Here is a 24,323-nt window from a genome sequence, read left to right as displayed (position 1 = left end):
TTTCACTTCTTGCCTTATGTACATTATATTTTACAGACCACAGTGTGATACATACAACAATACATAATGGAATTTGTAGAGGGAAACAATTGTAATTGAAAGCAAGAAATAGTATAGTAAAGTTGAGCAAGGTTGAGAACAAACCCACTGGTTGGTTAGTATGTGGAGCATGAGTCAGCTGTATGCACTTTCAGGGATGGAGGGTAGCCACAAATGGGGCTGTATTAGTAGTAACAGAGTCAGCAGGTCAAGGGAAGTGATTATTTTCTTCTACTTTGCACTTGTGAGGCCACATCTGAAATACCTGCATCTAAAATACTGTATCCATTTTTGGCCTGGACTTTTAGGATCCCTCACACCCTACATTTTGATTCTGTGCAAATATCCTGTCAGAGAATCATTCAGATATCTAGCTGCCTTTGTTTGAATCTCTTAACTGTCTTTTATAACTGATCACAATATTTTGATAAGGTAAAGGACAGCGGGAGCTTTAGTGTCATCTGCAGTATTGCCAGCACCATGTTTCAAATTAGAAAAGACTGGCTAATTTTTATAACAAAACTTGTAGTGGAGTGTTTTTTTTAAAAAAAAAAATAAAAAGCCTGATTGTGTGTTAGCTGTATTAGTTGTTACCCTAAGAGTTCATTTCTGTGATCTTTCATCAGCCACTTGTATAACTTTGTGCCACTTAGATAAGGAATTCACACTGCATACATTTATGTATCTTCTGAACCTGAGTTATTATGTAGGCACCCTATGTGGGGACAGTGGAGTGCACTGTTTTCTGCCTCTGTTAAATGCTCTGGATTGTCCTCTCTCATTTGTGTAAAGATTCTAGTATCTTAGTTTTGATATTTTAATTTTCTGTCTAAATTAGGCATTGTGAATGGATCCTCTTCAAGGCAGCAGTTTGATTGTTTCCATGCTCCACCGTGTATCCATGCATAGGCAATGATAGATCTTCCCTGTCTCAGAGGGATGTTGAAGAGATCATACCATAAGTCACTCCATTACAGCACTGTTGCAATATTTATGAGAGCCTTAGATAAAAGGAACTGAGTGCTCGAGGGGTGATTATTTCACTCAGTTTACCTGAAGATAATGTAAATATTTTTATTTTTTTTTTTACCTTTTCTTTCTTTCTGAAGAGATGAAACAGAGATCTCCTGAAATGAAAGTTACACAGAATTTTGACATTGTTTTTAGGTTTTAGTAGGTAACAAGATAATTCAATCATGAAAGGAAAACAAGGGAATCTGCTGATAAAATTTAAGTCATCAGACCAAGAATGTTATTTTTGTTAGCAGCAAGTGTAACACTTAACAACTCATTTAACAGTAAAAGATATCAGCTAATGTATATATATATATATCTATTAGAATATTGCATCTTGCTAATATTGTATATGATGGGTATTTTATATTACCTTTTTAGCATGTAGTTTTAAGTCTTCATGCTCACTATCAAACTCCCTACAAATTACAATTGTTAGGTTAATAACTTTCTCAGTAAGTCGTGAGTGAGTGACTCACGTAACCTTTGTGTGTCACTTTGAATGCTCATACTGACATATATCATAAATTAAACAGTAGAAGATTTCACCCTAGATAAGAGAATCCCAGATAAACCCCCAACCCAGCAACTTTACAGAGCAGTATTCTGGATTCAACAGTTTACTTCCTTCTAGTTTAGTACCAAAAGGAAAGCAATATAGCGTTAAAGTATAAATATATCGACTTTGTAAATGTAGCAGAGAGCAGTGATATTCTCCAAGTTATAAAAAAGAAACGTGCACGATAGTATATAAGTAAAATCTAATTCTCGTAACACTCATGGACACCTAAGTAACCTATGTAACTCTCTGAAATTTAGTTGAAACTATTGCATGTCAAATGTTTTAAAGATATATAGACCAGTGTACTTCCATGCCACTACTGAATAGACTTCTGTTATTCCTACTGAAAAATTTAATAGTTGAAAAAGTGTATCCCACCATCATCCAGATGTGTGGGATTTTAGAGGTAAATGCGTAGAGCTCAACTTCCTACAGATAGTAAGGAAACATTGGCGTTTGTGGAACAAAGTTGCTTTAAAGATATAAAAGAAGCATAAAAATTGAAAAAAAAATTCAATTGAATATTAGCACATATAGATGCTGTTATGAGAAAGGGCCTTACATTAAAAAATGTTATAAAGAAACTTTGAAGTACATTTTTCAAATTTCTGTGTCATAAAAGAACTTAAAGAAAACTTTGCTTAGAATTTTACGTAGAAAGTATAGGAATGGAATAAAAACTAGGGAAGGCAGTTTGTTGCAACAGACACATTGCTAGAAAATGAAACCAAAAATTCAGAAATGTTAATATTTGTTCAAAAAGGTCTAATGCATTCTTCCTGAATACGCTACCCTGAGTTTAGTAATAATAAACAGTCTGTATACTTAAGGGAAGTAAATGATCAGCACATATAGATGCTGGTACAGAGAAAGTATTTATTGTATGTGTTGCTGCTAATACTGTCCATTATTATCCTTCTTTTTGTTACCTTTCTTTTTATTTGTAAACTAAAACCCCAAAACTTTTCAAAAGTTGTAAGGATCACTTAAACACTGAGAGATATTGGACAGTTTAAGAAAACTGATATATCTTCCTTTACGGATATATTTCTTCTTACTGCAGATCTAATGCATTTGAAGTGCTGGCACTCGATGGAGTTAGTACTGGGATACTTCAGTTTTATACAGCCCAGGAGAGTGCTGACTGGCTGAGAGCAATATCAACTAACATCAGTGATTTGACACTTCAAAATGTATGTTACTTTCTGCATATTTTCTTGTCTGTGCTGTTGTAAAACTATTTCTAATTTTCCAAGGGCAGAAAATAATTCACATTTAAGATACCATATATATAAAATGTGTATTTTGGGGGAGGAAAAGGAGGAAGGAAAGAACAGGAAGAGGTTGTCTTATCAATCAAAAGTATCAAGTTTTCAAGCGTTGCAGGGTTCTTATAAATAAGAGAGTAGTAGAAATTCAGATTGCATTTATTATTTTAAAGACTTCTTAAGGAAAAGTATTGATCCTTCTTGGTCATTACACAGAGCTTTAGAAATGGCCAAATATTTATTTTACATTTTTGTAATTAAATTATGCTTGAAATTACCACTTATTGATTTTGAAATAGGCATGTGGAAATTCTATAGCTAGTGAAGTGTGACTTATAGGGGCTTACTAGGAGACAGTATTTTTACCTCTGTAAGTTGTCTAGAGGTTGTTTTATTTAAATTCACATTATTTCATCTTTCTCTATGGAAGTGCAAGGTTGCTTATGTTAGTATAAATTATTACTGCTAATTCATAAGTAGCATTTGCAATTGCAAGCAGAAGCATTAAATAATCCTTGGAGCAAAAGAAATCATTTGGACAGCATGTTATTATTCCAAGAAAGAACAAAAAAAATATTGAAGATTCTGGAATGAATCATAAAGTTAAATAGGCAACTTGAACATGTAGTATATTGAAAATATACTTCAGTCTTTCTGAAATGTTAAGAAATCAATGATGAAAAAACTATTGCACAGCTGTCCCTGGAATAATTTTCTGTGCATGTTTTTAACGTCTTTTTGTTTAGATGTGGTCAGACTGTAATTTCATTTCATGACCGTAATCATGATCTGGTGGCATAAATATCTTTAATTTGTACTTCATACTCCTGGTTAATTGTTGCTTAGTTCTTTAGATTATATTGTGTAGACTTTGTGTTAGATTTCAATGTAAATCTTTGGTCAAACCAGATTATAATTTATTTTTCTGGTCTTCAAAAGTTACTTGGAATCAGATTTGATCAAAATAACGTTTTAAATAAATTAATTATTATTTAATATTCAATTACTTAAGCAATATATTTGACAAAATAAAATATTTTTGCTTATGATGCATTCTTTATAAATATAGGTCTTACTATTTGATAATTCTAAGAAAGCTATGTAAATTATTAATGAATTTTCATTATTCCTGCACTGTTAATAGTAAAAAGAAGTGTATGGGAATATTTTTAGAGCACTTCCAGTTCATAGTTCCTAAACCCAATTCTTTTGCTTTTGAAAAAATCCAGTGAATAAATGTCATTTTAAGAATATAGATGAATAAGCCAATAAAAAGTGGCTATAGGTACACGCAGATTTTATCTGCGGTAGGGTTCTAGTCTGTTGTTTTTCAAAATGCACTATATACAGTAGCATGTGTTCTGATGTAGTATCTTCACTGTATTGTGACCGGTCTGCATAAATATTTTATTTTATACAGAGTTTTTTTCTCGGTCTTCTCAGTTATTTATCACAATAGTGAATTCTCTAAACCTAGTAGTCCACCTGGTGTTCATCTAAGTGGCTGTTCAGGAGAAGGATCTGATAGAAAGAAAAAAAAGAAAAAAAAAAAAGAAAAAAAATGTGAAAAACTCCTGTATTCAGTGCTCTTGGTCAGATACAGAGTAAAGTCTATATAGAGCATATAAGAAGAGAATAAACTTTTTTGTTCAATTCAGTGCTTTACAGGCTCTGTCAGATGTGCTGCCTATAGAACAACTAGACAGGTCTGGACACAGTGCTGTTGTAATTACTAATGGTTGGAATAGGAGATGTAACAGCCAGTGACAATCCCTTTCACCGTGAACTACTATTTTTTTTTTTTTTTAAGACCAAGAATGTGAGACTGGAGTGTAATTTAAGTGTACAGCAAAAGAAAGCTAGGGACCGCCCCCTGTCTCTGACGGGGAAAGGGACATCCACGCTGTTTAGGGCAAGGCCTTTGGATTAGATTTATTGAAAATCCATTCTGGATGCTTTTTATTACCTCACTATTATCATTTCACAAAATGTTGTTGTTGTTGCTGTATTTTATCTGTACCTCTCCTGGAGTCCCTGAAGATAATCTCTACTGGTTCAGAGATTAATTGCTAGATACACAATAACAATGGACCTTCCTAGTGATACTGTTGGCATAAAGAATGTCAGCATTCTTACCTGCCCCATTACTATGTATTTAAGCAATATTTTCCATTGTTCAGTTTTACTTCTTCACAGTTTTAGATTTTGATTCTGCTAATATTTATCTCTTCATTTTATCCACTCTTCCTGCAGTTTAATCATTCTTAATTCAGCTGTGCATATTTGTGCTACTCTTTTATACATAACTTTTGTCATATACTTTTGCATACCTTTTTGAATAATTTCTCTTTGAATTTTCATTCGTAAAGTGCTCCTGATGCAGATGAATTATTTTCTTGTAGTGCACCCTCTCTTTCATACATCACTTTACCCTAATAAAATATATTATTATTTTGCCACTTTACAATAATACAGTCTCATTCAGCGACTGGCAGCTCTGTCAGATCTCCTGCTGATGCCAGAAGATAATCCTAATGTAGACAGTATAAAAATAACTCTGCCACAATGTGACACTTCTGTTAATGTCAGACTACTTTTTTGAAGTACTGAAACATCTAACTTCTTTGCAAAGGCAAGCTCTCTGGGGATCAAGTGTAAAGGAGGAGTTGTCTTTCAATAGTGGAGATGTGAGGAGTCATCACTGCATAAGAATGGATATGGATGCTAGCGTACTTAGAAAGCATTACTCAGTAAATGAGAAATAGTGATTCTGGTACCAGCCTGCAGAGTGATAATTCTTACAAGACAGAGGAGTACACGGAATATTGCAACATGGAGAAAGATGTAAAGGTGTCTTTTCAACCCTCCTTACTGATACCTGTCTTGTATGTTTAGCTAGGAAAATCTCCCTGTAATTGTGAGCTTTAGAAGCAGTATGGATTATTTTTTTCTGAGGACTCTTGCCAGAAATTATTCACCGCTCCATTCATATTCTTGTATTTCACATACTCTTCTGCCAGTGTGAAATTTTCCCATCTTCTTTCTTTGTGATATGATCTCCAGTCTTCTCAGTGTTCTCCAAGCTCTTCACATTTACCTTTGGCAGAAGAAAATAACAGAAGTGAGTCAGGACCTCACATTTACTTTTTCATGCACCTTTTTTCCCACAGAAGGAAGTGCAGCTGAAGAAGCTGAGGGGAGAGAGGGAACAGAAACTGCCAGTGAAGCTGCCATGATGAATTGAAAAGCACAGGGACAACTCAGTCTGAATGTGCATCTGCATTGCACTGCTCCTGTTCTTATTTGCTTAGTTAGAAGTTTTTTGTTTGTTTGTTTGTTTGTTTGTTTTTGTAGGATGCAACAGCAATGCTGTGCCGTGGAAGTTCTTCACAATTTGGAATAATTGATATTTTTCTGTTTTGTGCCATTCAAGTACAAGCTATTAAATATGTGAAGCTTTTCTCATAGATCTTAATTGTTTTCTTTCAAATATAACACTGAACATTAATATAGTAATGATATGCAGAAACACATAAACTTAATGTTGCCAGTTCATTTGCATTACTGAGACTTATTTCTTGTATTTATAACTTTTTCAAGTTTTTCTTTTTTTTTTTTGGTAAATTTTAAAGGTGTTGTTTTTCAGAACTTTAATCACAAATAGATGAATAAATCATAAGTAGGTAAGAAAATGAGTTAAGATACAGTTGTTCCACTTAAAGTATCATTTAAGTTTTTTTAAATCATTCCAGCAGCTTCATTGGAGAGTGGTAGAAACTTAAAATTTGGTTTCAAAACAGGGATATTTGTCTTTGACTGCTTTTTTAATTGTACATGTTGTAGTATTAAACATTTTCTGTTATGCCTTCATGTACAGGTATATCTAAGTAATACTGTATATCAAAGTGGAGTGAAATTTCTGTTTGGCTAGTGAGAGACTTAGGAACTAGGAGCTTTGGACTTGCTTATAAAAAAGAAAGAGGAAGGAAGGTGTCTTGCTTTCTTTACATAGCAATATGTGGGGTACCTGTAGATGGAAACAACATCCTTGGGTGCCTACAATATGTAGGAAACACAAATTTGGCTACCTCAATGATTACCAAAAAAACAAACAAAAAAAACCAACAGTTCTACTGGTGGTATAAAAACATGGTATTTCTTTGCTGCCTTTTTTTTTTTTTTAACTCATAAATTCCCATCTGAAAGTATCACAAATCAAGCCATTGAGGTTGTAAAGAAGGTTGTGTCAGTAAGGCTAGGAACCACATCACCTAAATTTAGCCAAACAATAAGCAGTTGCATATAACCCTCTGTTACCTAGGAAAAAAATAAGTACCTGTCAAAATCTTGCTTTTTCTCTCTGCTCACTAGAAATGGAGTATAGGTACGTTAGATGTAAAAATTTTTCTTTTTTTTTAAAATTGTCAAAGTTAAGTGAGATAAATCCCAGCCTAGAAGATATTTGAGTTTAAGCATGTGGTTCTGAATGATTTCATCCTCATTCTGTTCCTGCCCTGTATGTATTTATTTAAAACAGTGTTGTATTTACAGTTGCTTTATGCTTCCTTTTCCAAACTGCCTGCAGTCTTTGCAGATCCAGGATTTTGGTTTTAGCTCTCCTGTTATCTCCAGCTCCAGTTATTATACTGCAGTGCTGAATATTAATGCAGTCCCAGCAAGATGTAGCCTACTCCATTTGTATTCCTGTCTCAATGCACCAGCTGTGGAGGAATGTATAGAGCATCTGGTGCTGGGCAAAGTGCAGAGTGCATACTTCTCTCTCTTCAGGATGTAACGTGGTGCAGAAGGAGTTCTTTCCTCTCCCCACAGACCCACATTAGGGCTGCAGCCATCCCTGCTTTGAATGAACTAGGTCTGTACAGTGAAAAGCTGCAGAGTCCAAAGCATTCTTTCCTATTGCCTGCACCAACAGGAAGCTAACTGGTGGTGAAGATGTTCTTCACGGTACTCTTCCCTCATTCTCCAGAAAAACTGCATGGCCAGTCTCACACTCAATTTTCCAGGCACATCTGAACACAATAAAATAAAAAGTAAGATAAGAAAAATTACTCCTATTATATAGGGAGCTTAAGTAGTTTGGACTGAGCCAGAGAGGCAGGTGAAGGAGACAGGATCACTGCTAGCCCTGCTTATTTGCACTGTTTTATATTATCGTAATCTTATTACTTAGCATGTCTGTGGTCACCTGCATGGAAATAATATATTACGTTTATAAAGCTTGGCTTCTGTGTAGTTACTTTGTGTGTGTATTTGTCTCTGAAGCAGTGGAGACAGGCTGAAGCTGAAGCTGAAGCTGGGCAGGGTGTGATGGCATTCCTCCTGATGTTTCAGGGTTCCATGTGCCTTTTCATTATGTCCTGCACAAACGCTCAGGATTAGGCCAGTAGGATCAGGCCACTCACTAAAGCAGACCAGTGAGCTCTGCTTCCTTCAGCAACACTGAGCATGTCACCAGTTTGTTTTATCCACATTACAGTGTAGGATTCTTGAGTTCCCACTGGTTTGTTACTGTCAGTGTCCCAAGAACAAGAAGCTCTGCCGCCTCATCTCCGTCCAGGCCACACGTGGCCGTGCAGTGTGGAAGCTGTGAGGAGCCATGTTAGTAGCCCCCACTTTGCTTAGCGGCTGCCTGTCAGCTCCAGTCCCCTCCTTTTGTCCTTGTCTGTGCTATGGTACATGTGCCCGCACCTGCAGGCTGTGCCCTGCCTCTGTCGTGGTTATCTCTGTTCCTCCTCTAGGGTGGTGGGGAGGTGGTGCAAAGCATGGCAGGACCCCTCTGAGGGGCTGGCAGGCTCTCCCAGCATGGAATCGCAGAATCACAGAATGGCCGAGGTTGGAAGGCACCTGTGAAGTTCATCAGTTACCCTTCCCTGTCTGGTCCCACCAGCACACCTGCACCATTCAAGCAAACAATTCAGTTCAAACAGGCTGAAAAAGTGAGTGTGTGGGGAAGAAGGCTTGGTGGCCCATGATGGGTTAGGGATGACTGATGACTTCATATAGGCCTGGGCCTTTGTATCTGCCTGTGTCCATAAAGTGAAGGCTCCTGTTGTCATCTTATACTCCTCTACATCACATTGTGTTCTAAGGCTATTTTGTTTGCAGTCATGGGTAACTCGACAGAGAATTACAACGTGTTATTGCCATCCATTAGTTACAAGTGCATATATACACATATATGTAATTACATCCTGCAATTATACTTTGCTAAAACCAAATAGAGAATAGTCTAATGGTCATTATATTGTTATTTTATCGCTAAACAAGCTGTAAAACAGCTTCAGACAGCCCAAGACAAGTTGAGACAAACCCTTACACATTTTAAGGTCTCTGTCATTCACATTAACACAAAGCCTGTTGGCCTCTCACAGGTGTGCTTGGTCTGGCTGGAATGGAATTAACATTCTTCATAGCATCCATTGTGGTTCTGTGCTTTGCATTTGTGGCTAAAACAATGTTGATATCTCACCAGTGTTTTGTCTGTTGCTGAGCAGTGCTTGCAGGGCACCAAGGCTTTCTCTTTCTTACTCTGACCCCCTCCACCCCTCAGTGAGGGATGGGCAAGAAATTTGGAAGGGACACAGCTGGGACAGCAGACTCAAATTGCCCAAGAAGGTATTCCATACCATCATCGTTGTGCTCAGCAGTAAAGCTGGGGGAGCAGTAGAAGGTGGGCATTTGTCTTCCTGGTGGCTGTTGCTGGCAGACTGGCTGGGCATTGGTATTCTTGTAGAAGGTGGTGAGGGATTGCCTTTACATCGCTTCTTTTTTTTTTTTTCCTTCACTTATTAAATATACTTTATCTTGACCGACAAGTCTTCTTGCTTTTCCTGTTCCTATTCTCTTCCTATTCCTGTTGGAAAGAGGAAGCGAGAGGGCAGCTGTGTGGGCCCTCAGCTGCTGTCCAGAATTGACTCACCGTAACAGGTGATGGTGTCACTGTGTTTACTAAGCTACATGACTACAGACATGCTCTGCTTTTCTGCAGATTTTATCTTACAAATCTGCTCTTGCCAGGATACAGGAGAGGGCCCCAGATTTCTTCTGCTCTTTTTCTGTTGAAATTGTATCTTTTCCTGTGCATAATTGTAGCTTTTGGTATTTATCACAAACCTTTCATTTGTTACAAAATAGGCTGTGTAATGACAAGATCCTTTGGAAGTGTTTATCAGCTGCGTGACTTTTTGCAGTTTATAACCCTGAGTGTAAAGGAGTCTATATATACAGTCACTTAGTCATATCCATTTCATTACTACACTTACTAATATTTCACTTTAAAGAAGGGAATATCTGCCAGGATTTGTCCACCACTCATCTGTGGAAACTATGACTGCCAAAGAAAATCTAAAATCAGCAGGACTCTTATTTGAACTGTGAGAAGAAAGATATGTAACTTTATACTGACAATAAACTAAAGGAAATTCTAAGCAATATTCCCTTCATCTTTAAACATGTCATATACAGTATGGCATTTGTTTTTGTAAGTGAGGTGTCTACAGGACAGTATAATATTTTTACCCAGAGTGGAAAAGTTAAATTCATAAATACAAATCTTTATGAAGGATTTCATGAAAACTCAGATAAAAGGTTTCCAGTCTTTTGTTTTGTAAACTTAGTATAATAGTAAAAATCCAGTATTTGTTCGTGGAACTATATATTTTCTTATAATTTGAAAGTGTTAATACAGTGTTCAATAACTACCTTGATGCTAATTGAGAAACTCTTCATATCAGCATATTAATAACTGAGTATTATTCCATCTCTGTTTCATAGATGAAAATGGCAAATAAATGCTGTTCTCCCTCAGACCAGGTAAGACTTTCATTATTTTACCCAATTTTTCTAATTCTTGTTTAGCTGCAAAATTTAAGAGCTTACATGCACACATTTAGCCCATTTGCAAATTATAAAACAATGTTTTCTGTGTTTTTAAGTTCTGAATTGTCCTTTTTAGTACATAATGTATATACATGAAAGAGGGGGACAACATAAATTACAACCATGTCGTGGAAAGCACAGTGTGTGTTTGCATGCAGTATAATTGCAGTGCGTCTGACAAGTTAACTCTGTATTTACATTGCATATCATGCACAGACAGCCAAGCAGTGCATTAAGAAACCAATCTGTTTTGGATATGTCAAGCTGTGCAGATTACATGTTTGCCATGAGCGTTTGTCTGGGATTTACAGAGCTCAGCCTGGTGAGATATTGCTTCTGCTCCAGCTAGCCAAATATCCCAAAGACCCAAGTGAATTTACCATACTGGGAAGCCTTCTTACTTTTTATAGCATTGTAAAGAGTTTTTTTTCTTTTACTTTGTAAAACATAATTGTAGCATTTTCCAGGCTAATCTTGTAATTTGGGGAAGCACTTTGAATGTGTTATTAGAAAACTTCACTTTATATGTCCTTTCATAGCATCAATTTGGCATTGTACCATTACTCAGGAAGAAAGTGTCCAATCCTTGCAGTTTCCAAAAATGTTGGCTTCGTTGATTAAAGAAGCGAAAATTAGGCAAGCTGTCTTTAATATTTAATGTTTTACTGTAGAAATTTATTATGAAGTTTTATTACAGATGTCAAAAACCGAGTTAAAATGCTTCATATCAGGAAGAAATAAATATCTGTTACTAGTTTGACAGCTTGTATGTTTTCTATATGTCACTGTCATCTTATTTGTAAAAGGTATTTGGAAATTTATAGACTTTTCAATAAGTTATTAAAAATATTTAACCATTAATATTTTCTCCTGTGTTAAATTATTTTCTTATATTTAGGTCAGTATTTTGAAATAAAAATGCACTTGAAAAAAAACAATTTAATTCTGTATATGGCAGATGATTGGAAGTTACCCCCAAACCAAAACAAATACGTCTTCTGTATAAGAAGGAATCATTTAATTGATCTCTCTGCCATGGTTTTTAATTATTAATAAAACCCGTATGAAAAACTGGTGATTATGAAAGCTAGGGGAAAAGGTATTGAATTTGAATATCTGTTGTTGGGTAAACTCTCTACTACAAGTAATTTAGGAGCTATTTAAAGTTTACTTATATCAATTTTGGTATACGTAATGTATAGCTTTAAAGTTATAGTTTTAAAAAGACATTCTCATTTATTTTTAAATATTGAGGACAATCATACGATCCAACCCTAACTACCTAATTTGATTTCCTAATGTTCTGGTTTAGCCCCGGCAGGCAGCTCAGCACCACCCAGTTGCTTGCTTACTATCCCCAGGTGGGATGGGGAAGAGAATTGGAAAGCTAAAAGTGCAAGAGTTCATGGGTTGAGATAAAGACAGTTTACTAGCAATGTGTGCAATCAAAGCAAACCAAGGAATTCATTCGCTGCTTCCCATTGGCAGGCAGGTGTCAGCCACTCCCAGGGAAACAGGACTCATCACGCCAAATGGTTTCTTGGGAAGACAAACACCATCACTCCCAACGTAGACACAGACACAGACACACAGACACAGACACAGACACAGATTTCTAGGTTGGAAGAGACCTCAAGATCATCGAGTCCAACCTCCGACCTAACACTAAGTACTCCACTAAACCATATCGCTAAGCTCTACATCTAAACGTCTTTTAAAGACCTCCAGGGATGGTGACTCCACCACCTCCCTGGGCAGCCCGTTCCAATGCTTAATAACCCTTTCGGTAAAGAAGTACTTCCTAACATCCAACCTAAAACTCCCCTGTCGCAACTTTCGCCCATTCCCCCTCGTCCTGTCACCAGGCACGTGGGAGAACAGACCAACCCCCACCTCATTACAGCCTCCTTTAAGGTAACTGTAGAGAGCGATAAGGTCGCCCCTGAGCCTCCTCTTCTCCAGGCTGAACAAGCCCAGCTCCCTCAGCCGCTCCTCGTAAGACTTGTTCTCCAGACCCCTCACCAGCTTGGTCGCCCTTCTCTGGACTCGCTCGAGCACGAGCACGTCCATGTCCTTCCTGTAGCGAGGGGCCCAAAACTGAACACAGTACTCGAGGTGCGGCCTCACCAGAGCCGAGTACAGGGGGACAATCACTTCCCTAGACCTGCTGGCCACACTGCTTCTTATACAGGCCAGGATGCTGTTGGCCTTCTTGGCCACCTGAGCACACTGCTGGCTCATATTCAGCCGACTATCAACCAATACTCCCAGGTCCTTCTCGGCCAGGCAGCTTTCCAGCCACTCATCTCCCAGCCTGTAGCTCTGCTTGGGGTTGTTGCGCCGCAGGTGCAGGACCCGGCACTTGGCCTTGTTGAACTTCATACAGTTGACCTCAGCCCATCGCTCCAGCCTATCCAGATCCTCCTGCAGAGCCTTCCTGCCCTCGAGCAGATCGACACACGCACTTAGCTTGGTGTCATCTGCAAACTTACTGAGGGTGCACTGGACGCCCTCATCCAGATCATCGATAAAGATATTAAAGAGGACCGGCCCCAGTACCGAGCCCAAACGTACTCCCCTTCCTCCTTCTGTCCCCCAGCTGTTACTGCTGAGCATGACACCACATGCTGTGGGACATCCCTTTGGCCAGCCTGGGCCAGCTGTCTTGGCTGTGTCCCCTCCCGGCTCCTGATGCACCCCCGGCCTCCTGTCTGGCAGGGCAGCACAAGGAGCAGAAACGTCCTTGGCTCTGTGTAAGCACTGCTCAGCAATGACTAAAGCATCAGTGTATTATTGCCATTATTTTCATAAAAGAATCCAAAACATAGCATCATACAAGCCTCTACAAAGAAAAGTAACTCTGTCCCAGCCAAAACCATGACACCTAAATTAACAGGTTAGTGTCCATAAACTACCCACATAATCAGTGCAGAAAATTATTCTCTTCTTGAGAATTGTTCAAATGTAGCGCTTGATATTGGTGCTTTAAATTATTCTTTGTAGGAGCCTTTTCTCTGTCTTTGCTCTACTGGAGTCCTAAGAAGAGTAGCCTCTTAGCTTATCATCTAAGGTAGGTGCCTAAAGTTAGGTAGTACTTATCCCACTTTTTCCATGCAGAATATGAAAGCAAAAGAAGATTAGAAACTTAATTTCAGGAACTGAAAATTTAAGGCAGGACTGACAGCAGCAAACAATGGATTATTCTCTTGTGTGGAGAGTTACCCTAAGCCATGCCGTACTAGTTAGTCCTTGTTAAGGACTACAAGGATTTAACAAATATACAGAAATTACAATAAATTAAAAGGTGTTCAGTAAATACCACTGCTAAAGCTCTGGCTCTTTGTATATATAACCTGTGTAGATCTCAGATAACATCTAGGCATTGGATACGTTTAGAGAATGTTGGTGCTCCACAAGGATAGAGGGGGATTGAGCCCGTTTGTACATTATTTTATTGAGTACAAAGGCTGTTGACAGTCACCATTCTCCAAATACTATAAGTTTTGATTCTACCTGATATAATTTATTACAGTGCTCTAGAGACTTGAAAGCACTTGATTCTGTGTTATTAGCAGGCATAGATTGGGGACTCAATTTTTAAAAAGACACACACTGTTGGATTTCCATATATTTTTTATAAAACAGTAAATTAGGTGATTCTCTGTACAGAAACACTACTTTCAAGGTGTTTTTATATTTCATTTACTGTTTTTAATGCTTTTAAGAATAAAAAAAACATTTCCTGTCCTCCACTAAAATAATGTGATTTCTTCTTGGTAGAAATAGCAAAGTATTGATCAGATATTAATTAAGACTATATATTTTATTCTTATGCTATAAAACAGGCTTTTGCTGCTTCCTGTGATGTCTCTTTCTTTCTTTTTTTTGATTTTTTGTAGTTGAAGGAAAAGGTGAACTCCCTACCTACGTATGCATGTGTATATTTAATTTTTCTTCTGTAGTGATTGAGAGGATTTCAATATTCATAAAAGTCAGTAATTTAGAGCATTGTGAGATCCCTTAAGTTTGGAGTCTTGGTCAAGCTCTTGTGTATTTTTAGCAGGCTTGTGCATGGTGTTATCTCAGAGACAATGCATTCTGCATCTGCAGCCCTGTAGTTGTGAAACTCCCACTAAATTATACCAAAGTTTCACATCTGTATCTCTGCCAACCCATAAAATGATTGTGAATCTGTTTTCACTGCAGAGATACTTCGCCAGAATTATTCATTGGCCTTCACAGCCATAGTCAAGGCTTGCAAAGACTGCAGTAACACAGTAATTGAATTAACTGGGGTTTGAATCATTTTATTTTGTTGTTTCTGACATATGTCTTCCATAAAGAAAGAGTCAGATGCCTAAATCATGAGCTCTTCATTGACCTCTGGAGGAAATCATACAGAAAATGAAATCTAGAAACAATGATTATAAAAGCATAGCATATGATTACCTGGAAGACTAGGACACAGATTAAGATGCACCAGCAAGGGATAAATAGAACATCACCAATTCTTCAGCTCTCTGAGGTGAATCCTGCCAGACACCATGGATGTGAATGTTACACTGATAAAATTGATCCCTTACAATTTCAGCGACCACAGATGGAAAGTTACTGCTCCCTTAGTCATGATCCTCCAACTCTGAGGTCTGGGCAGCCCAAGATCTGTCATTACTGTTAAATATTGAGGGGAAAAAAAAAAGGCATTAAATGCATCTGCCTTTTCCCCTTCCTTACGCGTAAGGTGACCATCCACTCCAAATAGTAGTCCAATGTTTTCCTTCGACCTCCTCTTACTGTTAACATACTTGAAAAAAGTATGTTTGCAGGGTGACATACCAAAAGACTAGCAAGGGTCAAACATCATGGCTGTTAATGGAAAAGAAAGAAAAGCAATAGAATTATAGACTAGTCAATTTAACATCAATCACTAGAAAGAAATTTGAAATAAATAAGCAAAATATTTGTATGCATCTGAGATAACAGATGAGTGACTGCCCTGAAGGATTTGTCAAGAATAAATAGTGACAACCAATCTAATTTCCTCGTGTGGATGGGTGACATGGGTGACAGGTGTTTGCTGCAACGTATCTTGATTTCAGTAAGGCTTATGACATTTCTTGACACAACAATATTTTAAACAAGTGTTGCCAAAATTTGGTTGTACAAACTTTGTTAGATAATCCAATAATAGCTATAAATGGTTCACTTTCAAAACTGAATGACGTATTGACTAGAAGTCCTGAAAAGACCTGTCCTGGATCCAGTTCTCTTGAATGTTTTCTTTATGGTGTATTAACAAAAGTAAGCCTATTAATTTTGCAGACATGAGGCTTTAAAGAATAGCACTAGGCATAAGAATGATCTTGACATATTGAAAAATGAGTCTGAAAAACAGGGTGGAAGTCAATTAGAGTACAGCATGTAAGCAAGTATAATCAGCAATTGTATGTCAGAGGCCACAGGAACAACTGGAAAAGTGTTTACTGGAAAATACTTGAAAAGTGTATGGAGAGGCAAATTCCGTTAGTGAGCTTTGGTCCATCTTCCATTGCATTGCTAGCATTTGCAGGTAGAGTGGAGGGGACACCTCACTGATTCCCGACTGCAGAAGCCAGTCAGATAGATGGTCAACAAAACAACAGATTTACTATTATGGTGTATTTTTACATCAGCCTGTTGTAATCAGGTACAGGGCTGGTCAGCCAGACCTTCCAGAAGGCCCATTCACATAGATTATCTACCTCTTTTTTTTTCTTTCTTTCCCTTCCTCCCCCTCCCAAGAAAAGTAACCCAGACAAATTTTAATCTTTCTGTTGCTCCTTATTTTTTATGATTTTACATGCTTATTGGAGTATTTCAGCTTTTGGCTGTGATACTAGCAACAACTGTCAGTAAACTAGCCCCCTTTTTTCACTATCTTTTGACATTCTTCTCTCAAATTGAGTTCCTGTACTTCCTATCCATATATTTCACCTGCTAGTTTACACCATCATTATTTAATTAGTTTAGCCTTGGGCTTGAGCTGGCCAACCACTTCTTGCACTGTACACAATGTCCAGCAGTTTCTCACATTATTACTTAATCAGTTTAATGTCAGGCCAGGGTAAAAACTCTTAGACGGTAATGGTGATTCATGTTAAACATGAGGAATAGATTTCCTCATTACTTGTAAAGCTAATAAATTCATGGGAGATTCCAGGAGAAATTTTGAAGGCCCTTTTACTTGAGATCCTTAGGCCAATAAGGAAGTATCTCTTAGAAACAATGTAGATGTCATTAGTCCTGCATTGCAGAGACGTAATGTACTAAATTTCTCAGAATTTTCTCTTCCTCTTTGTTTTTGATGATTTTATGAATCCTAATGCTGAACAAGGAACTTTTCAGATATGGAGGGTTTGTTCCTTATAGCAGAACTGCTGCCCCGGATATACCATGAACATTTTCTCTTGGCTTCATGCTGCAGATTAAAAGAAGCCCTGCACATACTCCTGTAAGATCAAATTTCCTTCTTTATTTCCAAAAAAAAAAAAAAAAAAAAAAAAAGTTTTAAAATTATATTATATGCCAATAATTTTTTTTTCTCCTATTTGTTAATATGGAGAAATTCAATTCTTGCAAACAATAGCTTTACAATTTACACCAATAGAAATGGAACAGGACTAAATTTCTTCAAGCATAAAGTAACAATGTAAAAGTTATTTCCCTTGTAATTGTTTTAAATTTATTTGTATGGGAGGTCAGTTACGCAATTCCTAATGAAATTCTCTTGATCTGCTTCAGAGATTTTTCTTGGACCTCTGCTCTTTCACTGAAAATACAACTTGTTCTAAGCACCACTTCAAAGCACTTGAACTTTGCAACCTATAGTCAGCTAATACGTAGTGCCTCTGTGAGGTTAATAATTACTACTATACTGATTTTAGAGAGGAGGATGCTGCAGATAAAAAAAAAAAAAATCAAGAGATTTGCCAAACTTTCTGGAAAAAAACAAGCCTTAATATTGAATACCAGTTCTGAATACCATGGTTGTATTTCTGAACATCCTGTTCTCTAAAACACGTTTCTCAGTGCATCCATGCTGTTTATATGTTCCATTTTTGTGTGTTAATTAATTAGTTTATATTAGATTTGTCTTCAAAGTTGTAAGACTTGTAAACATTGGATTCTGGAAGCTATAGAATGGGTCAGATGAAAGAAACTTACTCCTATTTAAGTTAATATATACAGAGGAGTGTACTTAAGTAGTGTGCCTTACCCTAATATATTGACTGCATCTTTTAGCATTCAGCTGGATCTATGGTGTGTCTGGGAGTGCATGGAACAATGTAATTCTGTCTTCAGTTAAAAGTCATGTTCTCTGCTTAAGCTGTCTTCCTCAGCTGTTATAGTACATCTGAAAATTGAATAAATAACTATTGTTCTTTATTCTCCTTTTCACTATATTTCTGCCTTGTGGATTGTCAGAAGGAATTTAGAGTACGCTCTTAACAGCTTTTAGAACACACTGCTTTTCCACTCAATATTATAGAGATGCTATTTCACTGGATTAACACTATGAGATCAGTCCTTCTCCTTCAGGATGATTCTCCAATTAAAATTATTTTAACACAATTTTAAGCAGAACTGTCATGTGATTGTTTGGGGGAATCACATGCAGAAGGAAGCTGAGACTCATCTTCAGACTGCATTTTCTTCTTTGAGGATTCCTTTGCAATAGACAAGTTTGAAAGATTTTTTTTTATTTATTTATTCTTCCAAAATGGCGGAACAATCACAGTCTTTATTTGGTGAAGAAGAGAATAGCGTTTTAGGTATACTTTGTTGTTGTTGTAGTATCATTAAAATATAGAGTAGGCATGTAAAACAAACAAACAAATATGAAGGACCTGAGCTTTCAATTTGTAATTAATTTGGACAGTTTCTGCTGCACAAATAGTTCTACTGATTTAGTATAATATGAGGATTATAACAGAACTGGGCATCTGCTAGTACAGAAAAGTAAGAATCACAATAGTTAAATAAGACTTGACCATCAACTGTTGTGATATGAATGTTGCTTTTAGAAAGAGAAAAGGAGCAAATGCGCTGCATGAATAAAGAATTAAATCTAATTAAGCTAAATTAAATTCAGATTCAGGTGCAATTAACGCTCATTAATTCTGAATTCTTGCAGGACATAAGCTGTGGAATGATTTCCATGAAAATGTCAGAGAAACACAGTAACTGGAAGAACTAGCAAGGAAATATAGGAGGAAAAACACAAATGAAGAGGTTAAGAAGTCAAGGCAAAACTCCTTGGGTTTGATATGAGAAACATTGAACTGAACTGATTGAACCAAAAGCAAAAGGATTTACAACTAGATTTAAAACATTTACAGAATATGAGTCTTGTTTTGGTGATAGCCATTTTTCATGATCTCCAGATTCAGTGAGGGAACCTGACCATCTTCTTATCCATCTCACTAACTTAGACACAAATATGGTCTTCCAGAAAGAGAAGATGTGAATGTGTTCAAGTACTGAAACTTGTTAATTTGATCAAACACCAGGGGTCAGGTTGCTCAGAGAGACTATGGAATCTTCATCTTTGATATTCAAAAAAACCAAAAAAAAACAAAAAAAAACCCTGCTATTATGTTAATTGTGTTATGTCATATGTTATATGTTATTTATGTTGATACTCAAAACTCATTGGGACAGATCGCTGAGCAAACTGACTTACATTGGCTTTAAGCAGAGTGTTGGACTAGATGACCTCCAGAGGCCTCTGTCAGCATATGATTCTGTGTGGATCTTCTTTCTAGAAAGGCTCTTAGATATCATCAGAGAGAACAATGTCAGCTCTGACAGAGCTGCTTTGATGTCTGACAGAGGGGCTAAGAAATTCTCAACTGTGTAGAGATGTGCATTTTGTTTATTTTGGTTGTACTTGTTCACAGGACAGATCTATTTGACATTTAGTCATGGAAGCTGATCTACAATTCTCACCAGACATTCCTTTCACATGAGAGGCAACCATGCAGTGTGGAAGGGCCACAGAACGCAGGGACAGTATTACACTGAGCTACAGTATAAAAGGTGGGCATTGGGGTACCACTGCCTGTTGCACTCAAGAAGGATTTTTTTTTTCAAAGGTGATTTACTGCTACATGCCTTCAAGAGAGAGTTTTGTGTTTTGGATTGTAACCTGAACAAGACAGTTATGAGAGAAATTGAGTGGCATCAGCCCCAAATTCTCTAAGCCTCCTTGTTAAACCAAGCAAAGAGGTGAAACAATTTTCACTACCCAAAGCACTCTGAATCCATGTTTTGCATCAGCAGCTAACTTGTGGGAAGCTGCATGAATTCACATACATATCAGTCTTCATAGTTTCCTTTGGCTTAGTACAGACATGTTGCTATTTGTGGTGTTCAAGCTGTGCCTAGCTGGAACTTAGAAAGCCTGCTTTGAAGCTGAAGCACGTAAAACACTGAGTGTCATCATTTCTAAGTTCATCCGTGGTTTCATCTCTATAACATTATGTTTTGAATAGCAAACATTCTGTAACCATTAATCAAAACTTCTAGTATTCCTTTTTGGGGTGTGGGGGAGTAGATCATTGTATATGTGAAAGGCATACAAATACAAAAGGTGATAAAGATAGAGAAAATCTATAAGTTTTTTTTTTCTTCCCAATATGTAAAATTTTAAAACAAGTCTACCCACTTGTTTTTGGAAAGACCAAAAGCAACTACTTATGTTACCTCAAGATGTACTTCTCTTTGCTTTCTTAATTTTGTATTGTTCCACGATGCTTCATGGTACGACACTTGTTCTTGACTTGCAGACCAAGCTGGCATCTGTTGTACATTCATATCCCACTTTAATTACATGAGTGTACCCATCTGTTCTGACTTTTCATACATCAGAGATCGACTTGATTTTCTTTCTTCATTTCCCTCTTGAGTGTTATGCTTCATTTACTTTTCTTAACCATTTAACTAAAAGTACTATACACAAAATGTACCGATTGCTTTATTAAACATAACACGTTAAGCTTCTAGTCATTGCAGCATCAAGATGCTTTATTGCTGTAGGAAAACAATAAGTGCAAATAAGAACTTTCATTTATCTGCTATGATTGGATTACATTTTGTTAGTGACTTGTTTTATCTCCTCATAATGAGTGCCATTGCTCATTTTGTTCCTACAGGAACTTTTGCAAAGTATGTTAGAACACACTAGAAACTTAATAATACATTGATGATGTATGGGTAATTTTCCATGAAGTTTCCAATAGTAGTCTCAAATTGGTTATGCAGTATGGGAATAGAGTGGTGAAAGCTGTGCTGAGAATGGGACAGTTTGTAGTGTTATGTCTTATCGCTCTGTAAGAAATCAAATGGCAGGTTTCAATCCAAGTAACAGAACAATTTTTATCCCACCCACGTACAGAGACTCAATTAAAATCTCACTTACATACTGAAGAAACACAAATAGCTTGGTATTAGGTACCAGCACTTGGTTGCTTTTGTTCCATACAGACTTTTTTTGAACTGAATAATTATTCTTTGTCCACTCGTATGGTCTAAATGACCATTAAATAAACCTGTCAGTAAGAAAGGCATGGGGAGAGAAAGTAAAAAATATATTAGATTTTTTTTGCACCCATATAAAAAGATGCATTTATACATAATATATGTATGCATATATGCAACATTTAAGCAAACACTGATTCTGAAGAAGGAAATTCTATTTTCCTTCTTTACTTTTTTAGTGTTTTATGTTTTTGTAGACAAGTATACATTTGGAACTCTTTTTTCTTTATGTTTTTTCCTTCCAAATATTCTTGCATTTATGCTTCTCACTTTCTACACCTGTATAGTGTCCTTTCTCTTGTTCTTTTAATTTTATATTTTCTCCTGTTTCTTTATTTCCTGTCTTAACAAATTAGTTTATTTCTGCTTTTTGAGTGTCTTTTCCTTCATCTTTTTGGTTTACACTTGATTTTCCTCTTTTTCATAGTCATTAGTACTTACTTTCTAGTTTGCCTTCCTCTTATCCCAAGTAACAGTAATACAGTTCTAAATCCACTGAGCTCACTACAAATCTTTCAATAGTAATCATTCTTCAGTTACCTAGCTTGACTTTCCCTCTTCCCCTAGAGAGTATCTCATTCAATCTTCCATATCTGGTGCAGCAATCTGCATATAAATCAACACAAGCCCTGCTTTTCTCCTAAACACACAAAAATTCTAAAACAAGCAAGCAAACAAAAAAGCTTTTATGCCTTCTAGCTGTACTATAATTCTCTTCCTAAATATATATAAATACTGAGACTTCAGTTAATATTCTTCAGGGATACTCTTCTCTGATTTCAAAATTGATCTACAAATGTGCTATTTGTTGAATTTTTTCACATCTGTGTTAAAAAAAAAAATGGACCAAGTTGATATAGGCATTCATTTTATAAGTGTTTTTTAGTGTTTTAGTGTTTTTTAGAAAGATCTAAAGATCTAAGATACTACATCATTTTGTCTACTAGCATCTTTAAGACTATGGTGGTAATATACAAGCTATAATCTTGTGATTTAAAAGACTGTTTGCAGGGTGGTGATTTTTTTGTTGTTGTTGTTTTGTTTGTTTTTCAAATTACACTGAATTATAACATACCATCTAGTTTTTGTGCATCATTTTTTATTTTCTTTTGTAAAAAATCAGCGGGCCATTTCATCCTTATTTCTACTGTGAGACATATAATTGTTTTCTACTTCCACAAACTATTTTGACAAGGTGCAGTTAAGTAAAGGTTTTAAAGAAAATGAGAACTGAAGAACTGTTGATCAATGTCTGATATTTCTTGGGAATTATAATCAAATTTAGAAACAAAAAGGTTCTTCTTATGTTTTTAATAGTTCTAAGACTCTCTTTGCTTCCATGATATGTTATTTGGGCTTTTTTTTGATTAGAGTTCTTTCTTCCTGGAACTGGAGTTTTTGTTAGTTGTTTCAGTCAAGCAGACTAATACTCAGAGCAATATATTTGAAAGGTAACTGAAGTACCGATGTTTGTTTTTTTGTGTAGACTTTGATAAAGTAGAATGAATAGGTGAACTTACTCCATATCCATGTATTTTTTTAATAATAAATTAAATGAATAAGAAAATAAATGAGAGATGTTACAATGTTGTAATAATTCAGTGAACTATTGAATGTACCATTCCCTCAAGAAGTACCATTCCCTCAAAATGGGGTTCACATTCCTCCAAAAGCTAATCCAGTGAATGTGGTTTTGTATCATTCTTTTTTTTTTGGTCTAAGGTTGAAAAAGATTCTGAAAGATGTCCTGTAGGACAGCTTACCAGCTTACTATTGAGTTTATAGATGCTAATAGTTACAAAAATCTGTTTGCAGTGTGTAGAATCAAATTTAAAGCTGATTCTGCTCTACCACAGGTAGACTGGTCACAGTATGATGTGACTACAATAAAAATAAATAATCAGTTCCATCTCAGCCAAAAATCTTTAAACACGTGCCAAAAAGTATCTCTGCAACTAATCAGAAAATACAGTCTGTGTTTGTAGCTCAGTACATTCATAAGAGAATAATCTAAAAGATAAGTGCTACACTAAATCAGGGCTGTAATGTTTGTCACTCCTACTGCATATTGCAGTCATAGATAAGAATACAACAGCGACAGTCTTCACACACATTCTATAAAACAAGTAAAGACTATTATTCCCATTTTACAGATGGAAAACATTGGTGTAAGGCACATTTTCATTGGAAAGAAATCTCATTTTATTTCAAGTTAGAGAAATTCAATACCCTTTCTCTAAATGGAAAATGTTACTCAAGATTATCATTGTCTTCTGCGCTACTGTTGGTACTTAAAACCAATGCTTACTGGCCAACCTGTGTTTTTTGTCAACTACTGTCAACAAAAGAAAATCAAACTTATTTGGAAGTGAAAACACACTTGTATGGAATTGCAGTCTTCTGATATCATCCTGCCCTGAGTATCGGCTAAGAACTTCTAAGAATTTGTTTTAATATACTGAGTAAACATCTTTGATCTGCAGCAAGATATATAGTTATGTTTCTTGGGATGTGTCGTGTTTGTTTTAATATATGATGTTTGATGAATGGCCTGGACAAGCTGAAGACTATCTGTGACAGTTTTGCCATCTGACGTTGTGGGTAATTCCAAAATTCTTTGGTGAATGCTGCTTTAAGAATAAGTGGTGATGGTGGTGATGGCAATGATGATAATGAAAAACATAATAGTGAGCTAAATCATTTGCTTATCAATTTAATCAGTAATTAATTTTTTTTTTAGAAAAAAATAATACTGTTACAAGTTAATTAATTGTGTGCATTTGCAAGTCAGCAAACATGACTTCATGAATGTGAAGGAGAATAATGTATTGTTTAGGTCCTGTGTTTTGGACATTGTTGTTTTCTGAGTTATTTGGTATTATACTACCATGCTGATAAAAGCAATATATGATACAATTTGTAGTAGATTATCAGCAATACTATGGTATATTTTGTTAGAATTA

At 36.3% G+C, this 24,323-nt stretch overlaps 1 protein-coding gene across 1 annotated transcript in view; it reads left to right on the top strand.

The window, feature by feature from the left end:
• SNTG2 (syntrophin gamma 2) overlaps positions 1 to 24,323 on the top strand; it is a 280,170-nt gene that overhangs the window by 204,619 nt on the left and 51,228 nt on the right. The window contains exons 10-11 of the mRNA XM_035543020.1: positions 2,679 to 2,808; positions 10,678 to 10,716. Coding sequence (XP_035398913.1) covers positions 2,679 to 2,808; positions 10,678 to 10,716 — 169 coding nt within the window. The remainder of the gene's footprint in view (positions 1 to 2,678; positions 2,809 to 10,677; positions 10,717 to 24,323) is intronic.

This window comes from Cygnus atratus, chromosome 3 (assembly GCF_013377495.2).
Source record: "Cygnus atratus isolate AKBS03 ecotype Queensland, Australia chromosome 3, CAtr_DNAZoo_HiC_assembly, whole genome shotgun sequence".
Classification (NCBI taxonomy): domain Eukaryota; kingdom Metazoa; phylum Chordata; class Aves; order Anseriformes; family Anatidae; genus Cygnus; species Cygnus atratus.
This window is presented reverse-complemented; position numbering and strand designations above follow the sequence as displayed.